We start from the raw sequence: 20,613 nt of genomic DNA on the forward strand, positions 1-20,613 counted from the left end.
AACAGCTTCGCAGATGCCTGGCTTTCTTTTCCTTTTTCTTCACCCCCTACCCTCAAATCCAGGGGCAGAAATATTAATGATGTCTTGGCTAACCTTATAATTGCCCTATAATTGGCATCTATAAAAAGGCTCATTTTTTTCTTGTTGAATCCGCTATGCTCTTCAAAATTTAATTGCCTTCCTCATTCACATTATTATTAAATTGTTGATTTCATAATTTGCCTTTAAATTTAACAATCATTTACTATGTACTCACTACGTGTTGACCACTGCTGAGTATTCTAGGAGATAGAGCGATGAATGATATACCAAGAGTGGCACCCATTCACTCACCTTCTTAATGTATATATTTTTGTGCACATTCTCTGTGCCAGGTACTGCTCTCAGTATTTTATATCAGAGCTGCAGCAGAAAGTAAAGGAGCCTCTAAACTTATGAAGTTTATGGTCTAGTGACATGAATGTGTCATTTAATGACCAGATCAAACAACTATACAATTAAACATAGCACAGCAAAGAGTATAAATAGCAAAGTAAGGCCCAAGCATGGAATTATGAGATTGTGAAGAAGTGGTCACATGTGGCTAGGAGTGATGGCAGGGTGGGGAGTGGGGCACTGTTTAAATTGGCCTTAAAGAATGGGCAAGAGGAAGAGGCCAGGTAAGGAGTCTCTGGTATGGACCAAGGATTGGAGTCCAGAAAGCATGCGCTCCATATGGGGAACAGTGGACAGCCACCTTTGGTTGGCATCTTGGCATAGGCTGAAAGAAGTGGAAGACAGGACTGCAAAGATTGGGGGGGGCGGGCAAACCATGGAAATCCTCAGGTGACTTTGGAAAAGTGAAGTAGTAAGACTACAAAAGTTTGTGGAATGGATTGGAAGATAGAAGAGAGAATGTTGGGTGAAAAAGAAGTGCTTCCTAAACTTTTTTTTGGCCAATGCGCATTCCTTAATGAGACTTCATTGTTTGGATATATTGATTTTTCCTTTGTGCACATGGCTTTTGTTCTTTGCAGAAATAAATACAGATTTCATTATATAGCTATACAGTTATTTGTTAACAAACTTATATATCAGTATTTTTAATGGCTGAATAATACTCATGTAGACATGTGATATCTATATGTATATATATAATATTTATATATATGTGTGTATGTGTGTGTGTGTGTATATATATATATAGCTGTTATTGTTTTGTTGTTAAGTCATATCTGACTCTTTGCAACCCCATGGAATGTAGCCTGCCAGGCTCCTCTGTCCAAGGGATTTGCCAGGGAAGAATACTCCAGTGGGTTGTCGTTTCCTTCTCCAGAAGATCTTCCTGACCAAGGAATTAATTCCCTGCATTGGCAGGGAAATTCTTTACTGCTAAGCCACCAGTGAAGCCATATATATATATATGGCTTTTAATCACATTTTTATATTCATTCATTGAATGACAAACCTAGACAATGTATTAAAAAGCAGAGATAGCACTTTGCGAACAAAGGTCCATAGAGTCAAAGCTATTTTTAAATAAATATTAAAAAAAACTAAGATCACGGCATCCAGCCCCATTCAGTTCAGTTCAGTTCAGTTCAGTCGCTCAGTCGTGTCCGACTCTTTGTGACCCCATGAATCGCAGCACGCCAGGCCTCCCTGTCCATCACCAACTCCCGGAGTTCACTCAGACTCACGTCCATTGAATCAGTGATGCCATCCAGCCATCTCATCCTCTGTCGTCCCCTTCTCCTCCTGCCCCCAATCCCTCCCAGCATCAGAGTCTTTTCCAATGAGTCAACTCTTCGCATGAGGTGGCCAAAGTACTGGAGTTTCAGCTTTAGCATCAGTCCTTCCAAAGAAATCCCAGGGCTGATCTCCTTCAGAATGGACTGGTTGGATCTCCTTGCAGTCCAAGGGGCTCTCAAGAGTCTTCTCCAACACCGCAGTTCAAAAGTATCAATTCTTTGGCGCTCAGCTTTCTTCATAGTCCAACTCTCACATCCATAGATGACCACAGGAAAAACCATAGCCTTGACTAGACGGACCTTTGTTGGCAAAGTAATGTCTCTGCTTTTCAATATGCTATCTAGGTTGGTCATAACTTTTCTTCCAAGGACTAAGCATCTTTTAATTTCATGGCTGCAGTCACCATCTGCAGTGATTTTGGAGCCCAAAAAAATAAAGTCTGACACTGTTTGCACTGTTTCCCCATCTATTTCCCATGAAGTGATGGGACCAGAGGCCATGATCTTCATTTTCTGAATGTTGAGCTTTACGCCAACTTTTTCACTCTCCACTTTCACTTTCATCAAGAAACTTTTTAGTTCCTCTTCACTTTCTGCCATAAGGGTGGTGTCATCTGCATACCTGAGGTTATTGATATTTCTCCAGGCAATCTTGATTCCAGCTTGTGCTTCTTCCAGCCCAGAGTTTCTCATGATGTACTCTGCATAGAAGTTAAATAAGCAGGGTGACAATATACAGCCTTGACGTACTCCTTTTCCTATTTGGAACCAGTCTGTTGTTCCATGTCCAGTTCTAACTGTTGCTTCCTGACTTGCATACAGGTTTCTCAAGAGGCAGGTCAAGTGGTCTGGTATTCCCATCTCTTTCAGAATTTTCCAGAGTTTATTGTGATCCACACAGTCAAAGGCTTTGGCTTAGTCAATAAAGCAGAAATAGATGTTTTTCTGGAACTCTCTTGCTTTTTCCATGATCCAGCGGATGTTGGTATTTGGTCTCTGGTTCCTCTGCCTTTTCTAAAACCAGCTTGAACATCTGTGTTCATGGTTCACATATTGCTGAAGCCTGGCCCCATTACTTCATGGCAAATAGAAGGGGAAAAGGTGGAAGTAGTGACAGATTTCCTCTTCTTGGGCTCTAAAATCACTGTGGATGGTGACTGCAGCCATGAAATCAGAAGATGACTGCTTCTTAGCTGGAAAGCTATGACAAACCTAGACAGTGTTTTGAAAAGCAGAGACATTACTCTGCCAACAAAGGTCTGTATAGTCAAGGCTGTGGTCTTCCCACTGGTCATGTATGGTTGTGAGAGCTGGACTGTAAAGAAGGCAAAGCACCAAAGAAATGATGCCTTCTAACTGTGGTGCTGGAGAAGACCCCTGAGAGTCCCTTGGACAGCAAAGAGATCATCCCAGTCAATTTTAAGGGAAATCAACCCTGAATACTCTTTGGAAGGACTGATGCTGAAGCTGAAGCTCCACTATTTTGGTCACCTGATGCAAACAGCCAACTCATTGGAAAAGTCCTTGATGCTGTGAAAGATTGAGGGCAGAAGGAGAAGAGGGCATCAGACGATGAGATGGCTGGATGGCATCATCAATGCAATGGACATGAACTTGGGTAAATTTCGGGAGATGGTGGGGGACATGAAACCCTGGTGTGCTGCAGTCTATGGTGTCGCAAAGAGTTGAACATTACTGGGTGTTGGAACAACAATCCTAAAATGTATGAAGTGATATCTCATTGTGGTTTTCATTTGCATTTCCCTGTGATTTGTGATGTTGAGCACCTTTTCATATACCTATTGGCCACGTAAATGTCTTTCTTCCTCAGAAAAATATCTCTTCAGTTTCTTTGTCCATTTTTTTAAACTGGATCATTTCCCTTTTGCTATTGAATTGTATAACTTCTTCAGATATATTGAATAACTCCTATTTAGATATATACTTTGCAAATAGTTTCTCCCATTCTGTAGGTTGTCTTTTTAATTTATTGATAGTTTCCTTTGCAGTACAGGAGATCTTTGGTTTGTCTATTTTAGCTTTTCTTTGCCTGTGTTTTTGGTGTGGTGTCCAAGAAAGCATTGCCAAAACCAATATCAAGGATCTTTCCTCCTATGTTCTCTTCTAGAAGTTTTACTATTTCAGGTCGTAACATTTAAGTCTTTGGTCCCAAAGAGCCAAAGAAATTCCGAGGAAGAAGAACAAAACTGGAGACATAAAACTTTCTGATTTCAAACTATATTACACATCTAGAGTAATCAAAATAGTATGGTACTAATTGATGCTGGGAGGGATTGGGGTCAGGAGGAGAAGGGGATGACAGAGGATGAGATGGTTGGATGGCATCACTGACTCAATGGACATGGGTTTGGGTGGACTCCAGGAGTTGGTGATGGACAGGGAGGCCTGGCGTGCTGCAGTTCATGGGGTTGCAAAGAGTCGGACACGACTGAGTGACTGCACTGAACTGAACTGAACATAAAAATAGGAGCATAAATCAGTGGAACAGAACAGCAACCAATGCATGTTCAGTCAACAAATTTTTGACAAAGGCACCAAGAACATACAGTGGATAAAGGATAATGTAGTCAATAAATCCTGTTGGGAAAAATGCATAACCACGTACCCCAAAATGAAAGTCATTCTTTCATTGCATTTTACTTATTCAGCCAATAACTACTGAGCATGTGCTCTGTGCGTGGTGTTTTTGAAGTACTGATAGCAATTGAGATTATATTATCTGAGCCCTGGGTGACCTGATAGTCCCCAGGGCCCACTTAGTTCATGCTCCCATTGAAAATTCACAGGAAGTACTGTAAGAACTGAGCTGTCTGTCTTCCACTTTAATCATTCCAGTGCCCAACCTCATCCATATACTTCATCTTTATCTCTGAAGAAATACATTCATTTGATTATGACTTTTTGGAATTTGGTCCAGGTAGTTGAGTCACAACCAGTTAAGGGCTTGATAAAAACATAAGAAAATGTTTGAAAAAGCCTGAGTTAGTGTTGTCTAGTCATAGAATGTTGTTCTATGTCTCAGGAGATCCAGGGCTGCTCAAATGGTCCTTCATGGAAAAAGTCACCCTGAAACAAAGGCTTGGAGGAGAAAGACAAATCATAGAGTGGAAGCAAAATATCAGAATATCAGGAAGTCACCCAGAGGTAGATCTTTGAAGAGGTTAAATGAGGTCAGCTTGGTGGGTGGGCAGAAGGCATTACAGGACCAACCATGTGATATGGGGTTTGGATGAAGAACTGGGCTAGTCTGCTCTCCAATCTAATCTTGTGGTTACAGTTCATCTCTTTTGGTTTCATAAGGTTTTTCTCAACCACCTCCACTATTAGTAAAGAACTTCTCTGGACTGGGAAATAGAAATGGTAAACACTGATTTTGTATCGGGACCATTTGGTGAGATCTACTATTTGCAATCCTTCCTTGACTGTTAATGTCATGGGCACGCCAGCCCACAAAGCCTTGTTCTTTGCCATGTTTGCCTTATGTAACCAGTGGAGGTATTTGAGTAAAAGGAAAATATTAGAAGTAGTTAAAGAAAAGTGATAGCAGTGATTACATAAACTTGCCTTTCCCCGCCCCCCCATGGTATTCAGATTATGATTAATTTTCCAGAATCTTTTACCATGGCAGTAGTTGAAAGGTCCAAGACTATATAAACCAGACTTAGAAAGCAAATAGGACATGAAAATTCTTTTATGCGTGAAGTTGCCTAGGTTCTGAGAAAGAGGCAATATGAAACACCTTGTAAGTATTTTTTCTGGTTTTGAATATAGTTAACTATGTTTTCAGAGCCAGAATAGCCAGGGAGCAGTTCCTTTTTCCCATTGACTCTTCAAATGAACCCTAAATAGAACTTCCAAATATTAACTTGGCACATAACTTCCCTGTTGGTAAGCCTCTCTTTTTTTAGAACATCAGAAAATGGGTCTGTCCCAAAAGAATTAATAGCTAGTTTCTTAAAAGGTCAACTATCTTTGGGGATTGAGTAGATATTCATATTTTAGGGTCTTTTCTTCCTAGATTCATCTTATTTATAAATTTCTGGCAAAGAAAGTTTCAGGTGTATTTAACACATGGCACTAATTCTAAGAATCATTTAATAGAATATTATTGCTGTCTGCATCACATGTTTTTCCTTGGTTAACCTCATTGCATTGTGGTTATTATTCAGAGAGTAACTGTTGTCTTTTTCTTTGAAGATGTATCTCACATTCATGGTGTCAACACATGCAGAATACTGCATAGGATATTGTGGGGAAGGGGAGGAGGGGTTTCCTGTCGATTTCGGCTTAGGTTGTAAGTGCTCTTGAGCTGAGTGAGCCTTGAGCTGTGAGTGTAGGGAAAGATTCTCTGCTACATTTATCTTAGCCAGTTCCCGTCCTTCTAATTCTCTTTCACTTATTTTCTGGTGTCTGAAATGCCTCCAGTAGGTTAGGCAGGCCACAGCAGGAGCAAACGATTCCCTGCAAATATCTCAAGAACCACTCACCCTTGAGTCAAATCTATTTCAAAATAAGGTGTAAACAAGTGATGCATAATCTTTATGCTCAGGCAAGGTGGGAGAAACTGGAGGAGAGGAAATTGGAAGGATTATCAGATTCCAGAGGGGACAGAGAAGGGGTCCCCACTGGTTGGGAAGAAAGAAGGAGGTACAGAAAGGAAGATGGGGGACCTGAATTATCACTTATTTTACGACTTCAAGTGCTTGGTCAGGTTGCCTAATCTTTAGCCCAGTGATCGATAGCAGATGTAGCGCAAAACAAAAGGTATCTTTGAATGAACGATAAAGCTTTCCTTCTTGAGCAGCCAGTACATCCCATATAGAACACACAGAATGACAGTCTCCTGATGCATCTGGGGCCTCTAGGGCAAGAGACACTATGAAAGTTACAGATCTTTTAAAAAGGGTCCAACCCTCGGCTCACTCTGAGCCCCACGCCCTGGGCTCATCTGAGGCTAAGGGAGCCAGCCCTGTACACTGACATTTGTTTCCATTTCAGATTGTGCCTTCGATCCTTATGGTCCTTTTCCTAGCTCCATCTCTGGCCCTGATGGTAAGTGAGGGTGGAGAGGGTTCAACCTGTCTCGTCCTCCTGAAGCAGAAGTACTTCAAAGGTGATAATCTGGGGTGCTGTGTTGTGCTTAGTCACTCAGTCATGTCTGACTCTTTGCAACCCCATGGACTGTAGCCCCCCAGGCTCCTCTGTCTATGGGGATTCTCCAGGCAAGAATACTGGAGAGGGTTGCCATGCCCTCCTCCAAGGGACCCCCCCAACCAAGGGATTGAACCCAGGTGCCCTGCATTGCAGGTGGAATCTTTACCATCTGAGCCACCAGGGAATCTGGGGTGGCCTCCGTCAAATTTTTTGTGAGGACCCCTTTATACCTGCGAGAGACGGGCAATGCAGGAACTCTGGACTTAGGACTGTTCTCCTTGCTGCCTTCTCTTCTCCAGAACATCAGTGACAACCATCCTCTGGATGGATCTGTTGGGACCCAGAGCATCCATGTCAATGCCTTTCGAGGTATGGTCAGCATCCGAGACAACAATGTTTTGAGTGAATGGGATGGAGTCTTGGACTACGAGAATGTAAGATGTAGAACACGTTCATTACAATGCCAAAGAAAGCCTTGCCTGCTCCAAAATTTAGCCTCCTGCTTTTCCAGAGAGAAGAGAACCCTGTCTACACAGGCCTCTCTAAGTTTAGGATCTTGAGGGAATACATCTCTCTTGGTAAGGAACCAGCTTTCGTGCATTTGCAGTGACTTGTTTTTGAGCCAGCGACCAGAGGAAGAGCTTCTGAGATCTCTAGGGATCCAGCACTCTTTGTGTCCCCCTCCTGTGTTGACTTCACAGGGCTCCTGAAGGCCTCTGAATAAGAGAGCTATTTTAAGAATCCTGATGTCCTCCAACTTGTATGTACCATAGAGGTTCTTTGGTCTTGCTCTCAGATTTTAATCAGGTTATTTCCAAAGCAGGAAAATAATTTATTTTCACTTTTAGAAATCTTGCTTCCACTTGCCCATGTGGTCAGGGATGGCGAGGCATGACCTGGAAGAAAGAGGCAGGATTGGGAAGAGAGGCTCCACAATAGAAAAGTTATATGACCAGAGACACGACACAATCAGAGACATGATGCAATCAGAGACACGAGGCAACCAGAGACAGGATGCAGCTTTTGTGTGCTTCGGTTTCCTCATCTGCAAAGGAAAATCAATGGCTGCCTTTCCTACTGGAAAGGATTCAGAGGATCAGTGTCAGACTCAGCTGGAGAATCGTTGCTTTACTCCAAAGCTCAGAGAGGCCGAAGGTCAGGTCCAAGGCTACGTTGGGGGCAGTTAGTCACAAATCAAGGGACGGGATCTGACCCTAGAGGTCTAAGCCCAGGCTCCTCCTCATCTTGTAAACCCAGAAGGGACACTAACTCACACACTGGCTTCACAGGCAGGCGTTATCTGTCTCATCTGTTCAGGACATCCCCCTGGAGAGAGTCTACTTTTCCTGCTTTGCAGATGGGGAAGCTGAGGGTCATGGAGGCGGCTGAGGACCATGAACAGAACTGTCACTGCGGCCGACCCCCTGTCCCTCCAGTCCCCCAGTCTGTTAGTGGTACGCAGAGTGCCCCAGGGGATACCCTCCGTGATGCCTGCAGCAGGGCCCCATGTGCAAGGCCAGTCCTGTGGCTGGCACTTTGCTCTGGTGCCCAGGGCCTGCTCTGCCAGGATGCTCCACACCACAGTCTGAAGGACAGCTATGTGCAGCTCTGTTGACAAGTAGGAGCCCCTGTATTGTGACTAAATGAATGACAGGGTTCTGCTGTGTTGCTTTAAGGCCCTCTTGGTGGCTAAGTTGTTTAGCAAGATGGCCTGTGTCCTGGCCAAGATGGATGAAGCTGTCTTCCCAACTTTGGATGACATTGTTAAGGCCCTGGACCACCAGGTAAGTGAGATCAGCTCATTGGAGTCCCCTCCTAGTTTGGTGTTTTTGAACTCTACGTTCTGACCTCCTAAGATGATGCTGTACATGCTGGGGAATTCATTTCATACTTGATCTTAACGCCCATGGAATTCCATCATCGTGCAAAGGACTCCAAGTCCAATCCGTGGCCTATTTAAGTCACAGCACATTAATGAAAATGAACCTTTGCATTCCATGCAATGACATAATTTTGATGTATTCCAAAAGGGTGTGAACTACACGTTGGTGAATATGAATTATTAAAGTGAAATACTAGAGTATTTTCATTCTCATACCTCCTCTCCTCCCCTGCAGACCCTTTAAGCTCATACACACATAATATCTTTAGTTGAAAATGAGTTTAGGACTCCTGAAACTCTCTTCCTGTCTCTTAAACGCCAAGGGTTGTCAGATAAATTAAAAATCAGCAGGAAGCCCTTGGGAAGTCATTGAAATCTGGCATCATTTTGCTTAAATAACCAACCCAGCACATTTGGGCTGTGTCCCTGATGTCCATGGCAGCAGGGCTGCTGATTCCTGGGGAAGAAAATGCCTTTGGATCACATAAAAATAAAATAATTTGTCACTTTTTAAAAAGAGAGGTAATAAGTATTCCCCTCATCTGATTTATAACAAGTAAAAAGCATAATATAAATGAAGACCATAACTTAAAATGTATTGTATATCATTATTAGAAAGAGAATAGCACAGGAGTCTGGAAGCGCTGAGAATTCAAGGGCGAAAGGAGTACAGATTGAGTCACAGAGGCACACAGACTTTTCTGGAATAATTTTGCCACCTTGTGGTCAGATAGAATATTGCTATTAGAGAGGGAACTCAAGGGCTAGTGCAGGTTCAAGGCTATTTTTGGACATCCAGTGCCCCCATGCACTGGAATAGGTTTCTCACGCTTCCTCCTTGCTGGGCCACCTCTACCTGCTGTCTCACCCTTTTGAAATGTCACATCTTCCAGGCTCCAAAGCATTATCCATCTACTCACGGCCTGACCTACACTGTTTTACCCAGCCGGGTCAAGAACTTAGCCCAGTTCGGAGCACCCATCAAGGACATGTGCCGAGCGGTCCCCACTTATTTTGCCCAACAGCAAAAAGAAGGTACATGAATCACTTACCTAGAAACTCAAGACCACAGGTGAGGCAAGAGGTGTGGAATGGTTTTTAGGTCCTTGACAAATTCTAATGACACTTTTCAGGTCTATTCCATTTCTTTGCAATTGGGTATAAAAATAATGGGGCCTGAGATGTATTTCCCTCTGGTGGTAGAGATGACTTCCGATTACTGAGAACAGGAAGCAGAGTGAAGTTAGCTTTACCAAATGGTTGAGGACAGTCATTTTGCCACTGAAAACTGACAGCTGGTGGATACTCTCAGCTGACCCAAAGTTTCAGCCTCCCCTCCCTTCCCCCCACCCCAACAGCACAGTGCCTGGAATCCCCCATGGAGGCCCATGGCTCTGGAGAATCTCAGTCCTCCTCTTTATCAGGCGGCCCAGATGCTGTAAAGCAAGACTCTGACAGTTACAGACTACACTTTGGGAAAGAAATGTCTTAGTGGCTGGCATCCCTGATGGGGATACAGTGGGATCAGTGTCTACCAGCTTGGGAAGTTACCAGATAAGAATAGAATCTCCCTGGTGCTCCAGAAAGAGTCAATAACCACTTCCCATTACACTGTTGTCTGTCAACTACATCTGAGTATAAACTAACCCAGTGAACAAGGCTTCTTCATAACGAGAACTTCCAGCAGGAAAACAAAGAGAACTTGAGAGGCTGGGGGGCTAAAGAGGATGATTCAGTTCAGTTCAGTCGCTCAGTCATGTCCGACTCTTTGCGACCCCATGAATCCCAGCATGCCAGGCCTCCCTGTCCATCACCAATTCCCAGAGTTCACTCAGACTCACGTCCATCGAGTCAGTGATGCCATCCAGCCATTTCATCCTCTGTCGTCCCCTTCTCCTCCAGCCCCCAATGCCTCCCAGCATCAGAGTCTTTTCCAATGAGTCGACTCTTTGCATGAGGTGGCCAAAGTACTGGAGTTTCAGCTTTAGCATCATTCCTTCCAAAGAAATCCCAGGGCTGATCTCCTTCAGAATGGACTGATTGGATCTCCTTGCAGTCCAAGGGACTCTCAAAGAGTCTTCTCCAACACCACAGTTCAAAAGCATCAATTCTTCGGCACTCAGCCTTCTTCATAGTCCAACTCTCACATCCATACATGACCACAGGAAAAACAATAGCCTTGACTAGACGAACCTTTGTTGGCAAAGTAACGTCTCTGCTTTTGAATATGCTATCTAGGTTGGTCATAACTTTCCTTCCAAGGAGTAAGCGTCTTTTAATTTCATGGCTGCAGTCATCATCTGCAGTGATTTTGGAGCTCAAAAATATAAAGTCTGACACCGTTTCCACTGTTTCCCCATCTATTTCCCATGAAGTGGTGGGACCGGATGCCATGATCTTCATTTTCTGAATGTTGAGCTTTAAGCCAACTTTTGCACTCTCCACTTTCACTTTCATCAAGAAGCTTTTTAGTTCCTCTTCACTTTCTGCCATAAGGGTGGTGTCATCTGCATATCTGAGGTTACTGATATTTCTCCAGGCAATCTTGATTCTAGTCTGTGCTTCTTTCAGCCCAGCATTTGTCATGATGTACTCTGCATATAAGTTAAATAAGCAGGGTGACAATATACAGCCTTGACGTACTCCTTTTCCTATTTGGAACCAGTCTGTTGTTCCAAGTCCACTTCTAACTGTTGCTTCCTGACCTGCATACAGGTTTCTCAAGAGGCAGGTCAAGTGGTCTGGTATTCCCATCTCTTTCAGAATTTCCCACCGTTTATTGTGATCTACACAATCAAAGGCTTTGACATAGTCAATAAAGCAGAAATAGATGTTTTTCTGGAATTCTCTTGCTTTTTCCATGATCCAGCAGATGTTGGCAATTTGATCTCTTGTTCCTCGACCTTTTCTAAAACCAGCTTGAACATCAGGAAGTTCACGGTTCACGTATTGCTGAAGCCTGGCTTGGAGAATTTTGAGCATTACTTTACTAGCATGTGAGATGAGTGCAATTGTGCGGTAGTTTGAGCATTCTTTGGCATTGCCTTTCTTTGGGATTGGAATGAAAACTGACCTTTTCCAGTCCTGTGGCCACTGCTGAGTTTTCCAAATTTGCTGGCATATTGAGTGCCGCACTTTCACAGCATCATCTTTCAGGATTTGAAATAGCTCAACTGGAATTCTATCACCTCCACTAGCTTTGTTCGTAGTGATGCTTTCTAAAGCCCACTTGACTTCACATTCCAGGATGTCTGGCTCTAGGTCAGTGAGCACACCATTGTGATTATCTGGGTCGTGAAGATCTTTTTTGTACAGTTCTTCTGTGTATTCTTGCTATCTCTTCTTAATATCTTCTGCTTCTGTTAGGTTCATACCATTTCTGTCCTTTATCGATCCCATCTTTGCATGAAATGTTCCCTTGGTATCTCTAATTTTCTTGAAGAGATCTCTAGTCTTTTCCATTCTGTTGTTTTCCTCTATTTCTTTGCATTGATTGCTGAGGAAAGCTTTCTTATCTCTTCTTGCTATTCTTTGGAAGTCTGCATTCAGATGCTTATATCTTTCCTTTTCTCCTTTGCTTTTTGCGTCTCTTCTTTTCACAGCTATTTGTAAGGCCTCCTCAGATAGCCATTTTGCTTTTTTGCATTTCTTTTCCATGGGGATGGTCTTGATCCCTGTCTCCTGTACAATGTCACAAACCTCATTCCATAGTTCATCAGGCACTCTATCTATCAGATCTAGGCCCTCAAATATATTTCTCACTTCCACTGTATAATCATAAGGGATTTGATTTAGGTCATACCTGAATGGTCTAGTGGTTTTCCCTACTTTCTTCAATTTAAGTCTGAATTTGGCAATAAGGAGTTCAGAAGGTGATTAAAGATCAATAAAAGAAATAGAAAAAAAGAATGTGGGACCCGTTATTGCAGCATTGATGAGATCTTCCATTTTGTTCCCAAGTCTCTGGTTAGTAACGTTGTCTTGAGCATCACACCTCATCTAGGTGCAACTCATAATATATCCACTCTACTTTAGAGTCTTAGAGCAATTAAGTGATCTTTTAAATAAAACGCTTCTCTTTCTTTTTAAAGGTACTGCACTGGCTGTTGACCCAGATTCCTGTTTTGAAATCCAACTCCTGTCTTTCCTGGGACTCTCCATCTGTGGGGAGATACCTGGGCTCTGAACCTCCAGGTCAGCCACGTGAGGGGCAGACCTGTCTGGATTGGGGCCACTGACCTGACCCCAGAGCTCAGGGACCCAGCCCACCTCTGCCAATGGAAAGCTGCTCATTTCAGGCCTGATTACCCCTATCTTTTGACCCAAGATCCAGCTTTGTGACCTAGAAACTGAATACACTTTCTCCCTATTCTGTTGGCTTAGAACAATAAAGTTTCTTGCCTCCCTGATCTAACATATGAGCACTGCCTGCCTACACTATCCTCTCTAGAGTTACTGGACTCCCATCCACATGCTGTCCATACCATCACACACAAACAAGGCACAGAGGAGAACACGCCTCTCCTGGAAGGTCTCATTTCTAAGGGCCTCTCTTTGGTGTGTCCCTTGAAGAATTCCTGAAGAATCTGGGACACAAAGAAAGAAAGAACAAAAAGACATCAGCCACGGCCTGACTTAAGCTTTCAGGTCTGAGGTCACATCTCCATCTCCTGCAAATTGATGCTGTTCACTGTGGCCCAGCCTGCACAGTGAAAATCCCTAAGAGAGAGTTAACTGCATGAACAAGGCCTCTCAGACCTCTCTTTGGAACCAGTCTAAACCCCTTCATGGGAATCCCTAGTCAGCCCCACCCACAGCACCCAGAACATCCCTGACCTGCCTAAACCAGAATAAACAAGGAAAGAGTACTGGAAATACATAGACATCCACCAAAGGTCATGCTGGAGTTTGGAGTAAATAAAACAGGACTGGAATGGGAGGGATGGGGAGTGCTGAACCGCACATGCGTGTGGAGTAGACGGACTGGGGTGAATTTCAGCACTGATTTGCCACAGGCAGAGCTGGAGCTCAGCTCTGCTCTGCAAGGTCATGATGTGATGTGACTTACAGTTACGAATGGAAAGGTGATTGTATGGGAAAGGCCCAGAATAAACCCCTAGCTGGATTTAAATAAGGTGTGGCTGGGTCGGCCAGGATCTCTGAAACTATGCATTTGGTCACAAGCATCTTGTCAAGGATAAGGCTGGTGGAGATACCTGCACAGAGCATCCAGGCTGGAAGAATCAGACAGATGTGACAGATTAAGTCTTTTTCAACCAGAGGCCCACAAAGCATCGTCTTGCCCTCAAGGCTTGACCTAAAGTGTCCCTGGAGTTAAGTCCCCATGGCTATCAGTCCTTCCTTGACTAGTGTATGCTTTATCCCTGACATCTAGCCCCCAGCATCTTCAGGAGCAGTCCCTATCTGGTCCCAGGTGCCTGAGTCCCTGTTACAGTTACTGGACCCCTGCTGCCTACTGACTGGTTCTGGTATCTATCACATCTTCCCCTCTGGACATCTGAGCTTCAGCTGTTTCTAAATTTCCCATCATCTCGGGGCTCCACCTGATCACTATAACATCGCAGTTACTTCCAGGAGACTTTAGACATCCCACCTCCCGACATCCACCATGTGTCTTTCCATCTGTTACCCTCCCCACAGACATTCTGCCAGCTAGGCTGCTTTCCTTCAGGAAATTCTTGGTTCAAGGCCTGCCATGTTTGGCTATCATTGACTGGGCTGTAAGAGCTCTATACCAACTCTGAGAAACAACTAGCATAGTCCTCTAGACCAGAGATCCTCAATCTCTGGGATCTAATGCTTGATAATGCTTGATAATCTGAATTGGAACTCATGTAATAATAACAGAAATAAGGTGCACAATAAAGGTAATGCACTTGAATAATCCTGTAACGCTCCCCCTGACTCCAGTCTGCAGAAAAATTGCCTTCCAGGAGACAAGTCCCTGGTGTTAAAAATTTTGGAGACCACTGCTCTAGACCTTACAGAACTTGTCAAGATAGATTTTGGTCCTTCGGGTCCTTCAGGCTCAATCTTCATCTCATAAAGAATCTTCCATGTGTGCACCAGGATTTAGATATTTTAGGAAATGGGATTGGAAGGGACAAAATTCCAAACTGTCATAGACTGGGTTACTTGTAAACAACAAACATTTATTTCTCACATTTTTAGAGAGTGGGAAGTCCAAGATCAAGGCACCAGCAAATCTGGTGTCTGATAAAAGCCCACTTCCTCATATTCGGACAGCCGTTTTCTCACTGTGTCCTAACATGGTAGAAGGTAAAAAGGGAGCTCTCTAGGGCCTCTTTTATAGGAGACTAATCCCACAACATATGAATTTCAACATATGAATTTTAAGGAGACATAAACATTCCTGTCTACAGCACCACCCTACTGATGACCATTGTAATATTTATCCTTAATTCATCACTCAGCGAAATTCACCATATTTGAATCTCAAGCCAGTACCCCTCACCCTGACCCAAACATATTCCATGTTATCAACACCACCAGCCTTCTGTTTAAGATGCAATCACATTAATATTCATAGCAAAGTGTTTTCCTCCATCTGTGACTGAAGAACCCAAGCTTCTCGCTAGGTCTTTTGCAATAATCTTTGAACTGGCTTATGAAACCACTCATCTTCTAAGCAGGGAAATCTTCTATTCTCTTTTCTTTTTTTCCCCCATTTCTTGGTACAGCTGCTGTCACTGACCTCTGTCTACATCTCCAATGCTGCCTCTTAGGTCTGGGCGGAAGGGACTGGGAACCCACAGCCCAAGGTGCTCTCAGCTGAGCAGTCACCACATCTGCCATGCCTCCACTGAGCATGCGCCCCGGGCAGACACTGCTGTCTCAGCCTCAGAGGGTCATGGACTTATCGTGAAATAGGAAAGTGTGTCTCCCCCTGGGGTTTGTTGTCAGTTGTTCGCACTGCTGCAACATTTGCTCTGGTTTCTTCGAGCAAGTGTAGTGAGAAAAGGCTTCTCTCTTCTTTTGCTTCTGCTCACAGCTCCCACTCACCACCCTGGAGCCTGAAGCTTGAGCCCTCTGGAGACTGGACTGGGGGCAAATCTGAGCACAAGACAGATGTCACAGGGTGTTCGTCACCACTCCTCCCATCTAGGACTTGCTGGGTATGACCATGTCCCAGTTCCCTCTTCCCTGAGCTTTCTATCTCCCTCAGCTTTGTCCTTATCTTCCTGCCAACATGCCGTGGAAGGATCATGTCTAAATCCCAGCTGGGAACTGCTCAAAATCCTCCTGCCAAGAAATCCCTGAGATTCTTGCATAAATTCCACCCTTGCCCTTAGGCCTTTCTCAGGGAGGAGGCCCAAGATAGAGGTCAATTTCCCTGCCTCTGAGCTTGAAGAATGAGGCTCCAATGATAGGCTCCCTTGAGGGGAGTCTTGCTCCCTTCACTAGCCCTGCTCTTTCCACCCTAGAAGGAGGCTCCCCTACCTGTCCTCATCACGCCTGCCTCTCTGCAGCCTCAGGGATGAGCCAACTGGCCCCGAACCCCAGATCTGTGGGTCTGGGTGGGCAGGTTCACCAGCCGAGGGCAGTGACTGCCCAGAGCTTACTCTCTGGCTCCCTGCCCACTCCATGCTCTCAAATTCCCCAGGGGTCAGAGGGGGGCCCCTTGTCCTGCTGAGAATGTGCTGCTCCTCTTCTTCCTACTCCTGCCTGAGGTAGAAGGACCATCCTCACAGTTAAAACTATCTCTGCAGTTACTCCTATGAAGCAGCTTCATTGGCCTCATCAGGTGGGTGCTATTTACCTGGGCATCAAACTCAATATTCAGGAAACTAAGATCATGGTATCTGGTCCCGTCATTTCGTGGCAAACAGATGGAGAAACAACGGAAACAGTGACAGACTTTCTTGGGCTCCAGAATCACTGCAGATGGTGACTGCAGCCATGAAATGAAAAGACACTTGCTCCTTGGGGGAAAGCTATGACAAACCAAGACAGGCTATTAAAAAGCTCTAACCGAAAACCACTGATTTAGACTAATCATTATGGAAGCCTTGGAACTAAATAAGGAACATATTCCTTAAAATTGAAGGATCTTTTTAATGGCTACTTAAACAGGAAACGACTACTGTTGGCAGGAAAGACGTGAATGGGGAATAGGGGTTAGGTAGTTGGTGGATTTGTTTTGTTTTGTTTTTGCTGTAGAGATTGGAAAATTCTGATCAACAATAGATGAGGAGGAGGATTTGCCAAGATGATGGGGTTGGAAGACCCTGTGCTCACCTCCTTCTACTGGCACATCAAAAATTACTTCTATGTACAGAGCAACTGTTGATAAGAATGATCTGAAGACTAGCAGAAAACATCCTTCTGGTGCTGGAGAAACTGGGCAACTACATGGGAAAAAATGAGATTGTAAGATTTTCTCACACCATACATGGGAAAAAAAAAAAAAAAAACACCTCTCAAAATGGGTTAGAGGCTTAAATATAAGACCTGAAAGTATAGAACTCCTAGAAGAAAATATAGGCAGAACACTTTGCCTATAAATCATAGCAATATTTTTGGATGTCTCCTAAGGCAAAAAAAAAAAAAAGTAAAAATCAATAAAAGGGGCTTATTTAAACTTAAAAGCTCTTGCACAGCAAAGGGGACCATCAACAAAACAAAAAGAGAACCTACTAAATGGGAGAAAATATTTGTAAATGATGCGGTTGAAAATTGGTTAATATCCACAGTATATAAACAACTCAATGTAGAAAAAAACAATTTAAAAATGGGCAGAAGACCTAAATAGACATTTTTCCAGGGACGATATGCATAGCCCAACTAACACATGAAAAAATGCTCAGAATTGCTAATCATCAAAGAAATGCAAATCCAAGCCACAGTGCGATATCACCACACACATATCAGAATGGCTATCATCGAAAACACCACAAATAACAAATGTTATTGTGGTGAAAAAGGAACACCTTGTACACTGTTGGTATGGATACAAATGACTGCAGCCACTATAAAGAAAAACAATATGAAGTTTTCTTAAAAAAACTAAAATAAAATTACCATATGACCCATCAATTTCACTCCCAGGTATATAGCTGAAAAAAGCAAAATGTTAATTCTAAAAGATATATGCACCCATATGTTCACTACAGCGTTAATTTCAATAATCAAGATATGAAATCAACCTAAGTGTCCACCCATAGATGAATAGAAAAATAAGATGTATATATGCAACGGCAACCCACTCCAGTACTCTTGCCTGGAAAATCCCATGGACGGAGGAGCCTGGTAGGCTGCAGTCCATGGGGTCACTAAGAGTCGGGCACGTGTGAGCAATTTCATTTTCACTTTTCACTTTCATGCATTGATGAAGGAAATGGCAATCCACTCCAGTATTCTTGCCTGGAGAATCCCAGGGACAGAGGAACCTAGTGGGCTGCCATCTATGGGGTCGCACAGAATCAGACACGACTGAAGCGACTTAGCAGCAGCATGCACAGTGGAATAAGTGGAATGGATACACACACACACAACAGACTATTAGCCATAAAAATATTGAATCTTGCCATTTGCAACAACTTGGATGGACCTAGAGGATATTAATCTACACGAAATAGTTCAGACAGAGAAAGATAACCACCATATATTTCCACTTATATGTGGACTCAAAATACAGAACAAATGAACAAACAGAACAGACTCATAGGTACAGAGAACAAACAGGTAGTTGCCAGAGGGTAAAGGAGTGGAGGGATGAGTAAAATAGTTAAAGGAGATTAAAAGGTACAAACTTCAGTTACAAAATTAAGGTGAGGTATTAGGATTATAGTCATTTATAATGCAGTATCTTTGTATGATGACAGGTGGTAGCTAGACTGATGGTGACCATATTATAATGTATAGAAATATCAAACCACTATCTTGTGCACTTGGAACTAAGTGTTGTAGGCCAATTACACTTCAATTAAACTTATTAGGAGAAGCAAATCAAATAGGACAGGCACATGCCTACAAGAAGTGAGTCAAATGTAAGCTACAAGGAAGCTGGGGCTGCATTAAATGTTCTCCAGAAGGAGTCCCTGTGTAAGGGCTGGGGAGGGAAGACATTAATTCTGTTTTCATTTTGTCCCAAGATATTTTCTAATTTCCCTTTGACTTCTCTCTGAACTCAGTGGTTGTTCGAGTGTATGTTGTTCAATTCCCATGTACTTATGAATACTTTCCTCTTGTTATTGATTTCTAGTTTTATTCCATTGTGGTTGGGAAAGATACTTGGAATGATTTCAATCTTCTTAAATTTGTTAAGACTTGTTTTCTGGGTTAGCACGATCTGCCCTACAGAATGTTCCATGAGTGCTTATGGAGAATGTGTTTTTGCTACTGTTGGGTGAAATATTCTCTATATGTTGCCAGGCTTGTTCAGTTTATAGTTTTCAAGTCTGCTGTTTCCTTATTGATTTTCTGTGAAAAATCTATTATTAAAAGTGGGGTGTTGCAGTCCCCCATGATTATTATATTGCTATCTACTTCCTTTAGATCTGTTCATGTTTGCTTTTTATGTTTAAGTGCTCTGACATTGAGTGTACATAGATTTATAATTGTTTATCTTCCTGGTAATTTAAAGTCAAGCTAATTTGAAATTAGAACTAAGAGTCCTTTCCTTCTGATGATGACACAAGGAAGATGGAGACCTTGGGACTCACAGTCACGTTGGTTTTACCACCATGGAGAAAGCTAATGCAAGATACTGACTATGGCATGTGGAGAGGAAGAGTGTTGAGAGTGGAAAAAGATAGTCTGGTCACCTTCAAGCACCTAGTTCTGGCCAACCAAGACCAGAACATACCTATCTTCGTTTGGTAGATGAGACAATAAATTCCCACCTCGCCACTCCCACCTGTTATTTTGATTTGGGTGCCATAATTTGCAAACATTAGGAGCCCAGCTAATATATTCTACTTTTGTTTGACACTTTATTATACACTCTTTACTGCTGTTCTCAAACGGTTTCATATAAATGACTCATTGCCTAACAAGAAAATAACTTTCTTTACTATGGTAGTTTTGCCAGCATATCTATCCTGGTGCTAATGGTTATTAAGGAGTATATGTTAGAAATAGGAGCAATTGACGATAGAAATTCTTGCTAAAGTAGTTCCTCTTTGTTCTGAACTTGCATTCACTGACCAGTCCATATGAGAATTAATTATATGAGCTGGAAATTTGCCCACCTTTTGCAATTTATTTGAAATGTTAGAAATTGTTTCCTCCTACATTGACTTGATATTCCCAGTCAAGTCCTCACTCCTGTAAAACTTTCAGGAATATGCATCTCTCTCTAGGTGATGGGTGTTTCTCCCCCTCTCTGTCCACACTCTGGGATGAAATATGTCATGATAGTGTTTATTACAGTTGAGTCACTAATCTGATGAACTAAAAGTTATATAAATGCCCCTCAAAGCTGGGGACTTTGTCAGAAGGTATACTTGATAACATAAATTTTATTTATAAAGTTTGCATCATCTGATCAGTCAAGTTGTCTTTAAAGGGTATAAATAAACTATCCCTCTCATTAGGTGGAAGTTCCTGTCACCTGAGCCCCTGCCCTACCTAAGCTACCTCAGTGTGTTGGATGGAGAGATGGGCAGCTGGTCTAAATGACAGATGCAAAAATGGAGACTTGCACATAAGTGACCAGCCTGTATGTAACTCACCTATATTATCTGGGAATTTTCACACTATGCACTTTATTTGAAATCCTGGCAATTTCTGTCATATATTGATGTAAACATCGTTTGGCTTCCCTTTGTGGTTTACAAAAAC

General features: G+C 42.9%; 1 protein-coding gene across 1 annotated transcript; it reads left to right on the plus strand.

The window, feature by feature from the left end:
• Positions 1 to 5,481: 5,481 nt before the first annotated feature.
• LOC113900759 (gastrokine-3-like) lies at positions 5,482 to 13,196 on the plus strand. Its single transcript, XM_027554411.1, has 6 exons — positions 5,482 to 5,493; positions 6,750 to 6,803; positions 7,205 to 7,339; positions 8,582 to 8,689; positions 9,681 to 9,822; positions 12,879 to 13,196. The coding sequence occupies exons 1-6, from the start codon at positions 5,482 to 5,484 to the stop codon at positions 12,971 to 12,973; spliced, it is 546 nt and encodes a 181-aa protein (XP_027410212.1). The 3' UTR covers positions 12,974 to 13,196.
• The last annotated feature ends 7,417 nt before the right edge of the window (positions 13,197 to 20,613 follow it).

This window comes from Bos indicus x Bos taurus, chromosome 11, assembly GCF_003369695.1.
Source record: "Bos indicus x Bos taurus breed Angus x Brahman F1 hybrid chromosome 11, Bos_hybrid_MaternalHap_v2.0, whole genome shotgun sequence".
NCBI lineage: Eukaryota > Metazoa > Chordata > Mammalia > Artiodactyla > Bovidae > Bos > Bos indicus x Bos taurus.

Bases quoted from the DNA above. Each gene is read 5' to 3' on its own strand.
- LOC113900759 (XM_027554411.1), top strand. The intron at 6,804-7,204 runs GTAAGTGAGGGT...TCTCTTCTCCAG, and splicing joins CTCCATCTCTGGCCCTGATG to AACATCAGTGACAACCATCC. The intron at 8,690-9,680 runs GTAAGTGAGATC...CACATCTTCCAG, and splicing joins TTAAGGCCCTGGACCACCAG to GCTCCAAAGCATTATCCATC.